The sequence below is a fragment of the Benincasa hispida genome, chromosome 11 (assembly GCF_027475165.1).
Source record: "Benincasa hispida cultivar pf3 chromosome 11, pf3_genome.v1.1, whole genome shotgun sequence".
Taxonomy (NCBI): domain Eukaryota; kingdom Viridiplantae; phylum Streptophyta; class Magnoliopsida; order Cucurbitales; family Cucurbitaceae; genus Benincasa; species Benincasa hispida.
This window is the reverse complement of record NC_143488.1, coordinates 37,492,632-37,497,951: the sequence shown is the minus strand read 5'-3', so window position 1 is coordinate 37,497,951 and position 5,320 is coordinate 37,492,632. Positions and strand designations below refer to the sequence as shown.

The 5,320-nt window shown below is 35.2% G+C and overlaps 1 protein-coding gene across 2 annotated transcripts; it reads left to right on the top strand.

Moving 5' to 3' along the window:
* The first annotated feature begins 670 nt into the window (after positions 1-670).
* Positions 671-5,320, top strand: LOC120091338 (vacuole protein). Of its 2 annotated transcripts, none has more exons than XM_039049330.2 (6): positions 671-1,118; positions 1,203-1,298; positions 2,933-2,973; positions 3,406-3,523; positions 4,252-4,332; positions 4,996-5,320. In XM_039049330.2, exons 1-6 carry the CDS (start codon positions 927-929, stop codon positions 5,050-5,052), a joined length of 585 nt encoding a protein of 194 aa, XP_038905258.1. In that variant the 5' UTR covers positions 671-926; the 3' UTR covers positions 5,053-5,320. The 2 variants fall into 2 exon arrangements, with proteins under 2 accessions (XP_038905258.1, XP_038905259.1); XM_039049331.2 differs by having other exon boundaries at positions 776-1,149; positions 1,234-1,298.

The window sequence follows — 5,320 nt, the reverse complement described above, 5'->3', positions numbered from 1 at the left end:
TAAAGGGTTCAATCAAACACAGATTACCTAAACCCGTACACAAACTAAATTAAACTAAAATAATCTGTATTCTAAATACAAATAGCTTGGACTAAAATACTATGCATCCAAACAAAAACTATTATAACTCATAAATTATCATAATAACATACTATTATAACTAACTTTCTACCCAAGAAGCCTTTTAAATATAATATTTAAAAGGTTTAAATCCTATTTTGGTCCCTAAACTTTCAAAAGGTCCATTCTAATCCCTAAATTTTTAAAAATGACTTAGTTTGGTTCATACTATTAAAATTCTATTAACTCTTTAATAGAATGGTGAGATGATTTTGTATTTTTGGATGACTAGACTGTCAAATAAGTTAGTCATGCCAAAAAATCTAAGGTCTCAATTTTGAATTAGGTAGTAAAACGATTTTTATAGAAGATCTCAAAAGTCATTTTAGATTCAAGATTTTGGTAATTTCACTATTTATTAACCATGTGAGATACAATTTAATTCTTAAAAGTTAATAAAATTTTATTAGTGAAAACCAAAATAATCCCTTTTTAAAAATTTAGGGACTAAAATAGATATTTTTTAAAGTCTATGAACTAAAATAGAAAAAGATTTAAACTTTTGAGACTAAAATAGTATTTAGAGCTATTTAAAATTGTAAGTTATTTCATTTTGATGAGCATTGGAAAAGTCAATATTTCTAATGCATTAAGGACACGTAGCGAAATAGACGCGAAACTTTGGTGAACTGAATTAACGCTATGAATTTTTCTTGTGCTGTTGAACACTTGTCAACCCTCGAATGGAAAAAGCTCATCGATTCAATCATCATACTCAATCAGTAAGCTGAATCGCGAGAGAGAATTTTCATCCTAGTGAGATATAGATTCAGGGAGATTCATTGGAGCAGAGGAAATTTGAGGAAATGGAGAGAGACGGAGAGGGAGCGCCGGCGGCGGCGGCGTCGTCGTCTTCTCAGACCATCAGACCTAGAAGGAGGGTGGACCCTTTGCTTGTAACTTGCAGGTTTTTCAGTGTTTTAACAGCTCTCACTGCTATTCTCTGCATTGTTTCCAATGTTATCTCTGCGATTCGGTCCTTTAAGAACAAATCCGACGTACTCACTCTGTTTCCAACTTCTTCCTTAAGTAATCTTTGAAATCGATTGCGGTTATCATGTGGTTGTGTAAATTTTTGGCAGTTATTCGATGGTATATTTCGGTGTTATGCAGTTGTGATCGCATGCTTCGTGGTTCTTGCTGAGACGGAATGGGAATTTATTCTCAAGAACTGGAAGGTTTTTGTGTTTGAACCCTAAATTCTCAATTTCTAAAGTGATTGTACTTCTGACTCTAATTGTTTTCCACTTCAACCTTTTACTCTGTCACTTTATTTTTTCCCCGGCTTTCGTTCCATTAATATGTGGCTGTTTTAGCATGGCCCGAGAACTGGAGTGCGAAAGGTAGTCTTATTAGCTTGTCTTAGTAGGTAGTCCTAATAATTCGATAGTTGGAGCTAAGTATAGAAGTACACTTTAATTTAATAGAAATGGGTAAGAACTAAGACTATCTCTTGATCTTTTTCTACTTTGCCCACTTGAAAATTTATTTCATTCTATCAGTCTTTAAACTATAGGGCTGGGAAGATGATTGGGTGGGGGATATACCCCTCTCTTCTGTGTTTCCTCAGTTGTATCATTTATCTTCCTTTAAAAATTGTCTTCTGTCGAATTTTTTTGGTTTTGTTGGGGAACTCTATCGAATTTCATTTGGTTTCTGTCTTCTGTCTCTTTGATTGGAGTCCTAGTTCCTTAGAGGGCTTCTCTTGTAAGTCTTTCTTTAGGATCTTATTGGATCCATCTCTTGGTGTTGAGTCAGTTTTTGATGTTTCATGGAGGATTAAGAATCCAAAGAAAGTCAAGTTCTTTTCTTGGTAAATTCTGCCCGGCTGTGTGGATACAATGGATAGGCTCTCGAGAAAGATGCCTTATATATGTGTACAATGAAATCAGTTGTTTCTTTCAAAAACTATAGGGACATTGGCTCTTTCTGATCGGTTACATAAGGTTACTATGACCTTCACGTTAAAACTGAAAAGCAAAAGTAATTATCCGGAATGAAGGGATATATGGTGTCTTTGGACTTTGATAGGCAATAATTGATATGAGTGAAGCTTGAAATCTACCTCATCTGTCCATACAGTTCTCTAGTTCCTTGTCAAAATTGGTGTTTGTTTGCTGCTAGGGCGGTATTTAAATGGGGTCTTTAGTTTTTATTAGTCTGGTGGTTCATCCAGAGTTCTACAAATAATAATCTTGGACCTTTTGTATTGAAGAAAAGGGAAACTTATGATGCCCTTTACACATTACATCCGTTGTTCTGCATTCATTTATTCCTATCAACACAAAATAACCATTTCTTTTTTACACACAAATTTATCCTGAAGGTGGGTGCACAGTCGTTGTTCAGGGGGTGGCGGAGCACAAATCTCTTATTATTATCATTTTTTTAGTGTGTTTATGTCAGTCAGTCAGTTGCTTTGAGCTTTACTGGGCTCGACTGCTGCCGACTGACATTGCAAACAGATCTTGACTAACATATACATACCCTAAGCTGGCCGATTTTGGCCAGGCAGCTTAATTTTTTGGGTCTCTATTGCTCACTCCTATGGCAAAGGATTTCTTCATAGAATGTTTTGACCTTCCGTTTTCTGGGATGTCACACTGCTACAATGTTATAAGCATTACTTATTAGCCTATGATTCTCATTGAAGGATTTATCAAGTGGTATTATATATTCTTTCGTAGTTTATTCCCTGCCTAAATTCTTGGGATGTCACTAGAACTGCAGTCTGCCATAAAGTACTGTAGTTCGCTATATTCTCTGAAGCTCAAAGCTGGATATGATGTCTTATTCCATCTTTGCATTGCAGGTATTGGAATACTGGGCTGGCCGGGGCATGTTGCAAATCTTGTACGGTTTTATTTTTTTGTAGCATTTGCAACTTCTTCCTTTTTATTTTCCTAACTCGTTCCTATGCGCCATGCGCTTCTATGTTCATCTTGTATGCACCCAGCCTATTTTGTTGCTGAATTGTTGCTTTTCAGGAGAAGCATACAATTAAAATATATATACACACACACACATAATGACATGATATATTGGTCAGATGCCTTTTTGTTAGTTCAATGGACCGATGACCTTTACTTAGGATGTTAGACTGAGACTTGTTTAAATTTACTCCAATAGGAGATTTTGTCGTGCAGTAGAGATATGTATTTACCATGATTATAAATGTCAAAAGTCTCACGTTGATCAATTAAATTCCACATGAGGTCCACTAAATGCATGGATTTCTCATATCATGAATATTTCAATTAATAAGTTGCAATTGTTTTTGTACAGTGTTGCAGTAATGACAAGAGCTTTCCCGGTGTATTCTGTAGAGCAGAGAGAGCTTATTCTTCTTCAAGATGCTGCAAGTTATCTTCTCCTTGCCTGTGGCGCAGTCTATGTTGTATCGGTGAGCCTTGTGAACGACACCTCATTTCCTAATTTAATCCTGGAGCTTGGGAGAGAGGGTTTATATGTTTCTGCTTTTGTTTGTTGTGTGATCTGTCATTTTGATAACTCCAAAGGAGAAGCAATATTGTTAATGCTTAAATGGAGATTTACATATTTTTCTTTCTTCCACCACACATGTATATTTTTTCTGGTTGAGCTAAAAGCAATAGAACAGAACTTTTACATCGTGTTTCTCTTAGTTTCATTCCAACAATCATCTGACCTGTTCATGCATTTACCCACTTGCAAGTTAGCCAAGTCAACATTCATAGCCAGTGGTGCACCGGAGTCTTTCACAAAACTTTATTTGTATTTGCGCAATAACATTGTTATGGATAATACATGGTCCGAGAAAAAGATCAACTACATCAGGAAACAGAGGGTGTTGTATGCAACAAAGTAAAAAAGAAATCAGACATCCACGATACTTTCTGTAATTGTACCTTTCTTCATCCCTAGTATGGCTTTGACTGCACTGAATTTTACTTTTCAGTATGTCTTAGACTAATTATGGGAGGTGCAAGTTGATTCATGAACCTTCTGTGTGCTGTGCTATCAAACATCAGTTAATTAAATTATCATTCTACGCAATTATACATTCAGCGTATAAAATATGTGATTACATGCTTGTTTGCATGCATAACACTAAATGGCATGATTGATTCTATTTTTCCTATGAATTTCAAGGGAATTCTGTGCATTGGGTTTCTTAAACGAGCTCGTGAAGAGAAAGAGACTGCAAAGGACAGGGTGGTCAAAGATCTTCAGGCAAGTTATTTTTATCGGATAGTTCCATAGCTCATTGGGGAGTATGGATGGATACTAACATTGTGTCGTTGCTATTTATTAATGAAAAACATTAAAGCATATATATGCCATATATTGTTTTGGGATTATATCAACCTTTTCTTTTCTGCCGATTAGCAACTACTACTACAATTTTCAGTCTTTTGAGTATTGTGGGAACTGGAGTTGATTACGTACACCTAGTATGATTAACTGTCGAATCTATTTTTGTGTGGTTTATGACATCAGTCACCCTGCAATTCCAGGGTCTTAGTTTACTTGGAAACTGAATTTCAACTCAAACAAGGCTTCATTTGGTGACGATTGATTCTATAATATCTTTTTTAAAGTTAAGCTTGTTAATGTCCACGTATATATGTGTATACATAATTTGAAATCTTGGCCAGTAGATTCTTTAGTACTATTTTTAAATTTTGGCTTTGATTTTGAAAATGAATAGCTTTCATTTATTTAAACATAAAACAAAGAATCATATTGTTAGCAAACTAGCCTAGAATATGATTGTCTTATTAGTCATAGGGCTCCACTCCTCTGTGTGGTTTACATGAATCAAGAATTCTTAGTTTATTATTGAACCATTTGTTCACATAATTTGACCTCAAGAAAGCCATGAATTTGTTGCAGGAGTTAGAAAGACAAAAGCAAGAACTTGAACAGTTGCTCATTTCAGAAACTGTTTGAAACAATTTAAAGACATCCCCTATGCACCAGAATATAATTGCACCTGATTCTCGCTTCGCTGCTGGGATTGTACGAGCATTTGTGCTGCTTTGTTTTTTACTCTTCTATAATTGTCCCCTTAATAGAGTTCTACTCATGTAAATTATGTCTAACTTACCAATTTGTCCCTGCAGTGATCATGTAAATTCTGATTGTCTTGACAATTTGTCTCACTGTGCTAACAAAAGAAATTGTTTATTGAGACAAAATTGGTTTTTTGCTCTCTAAA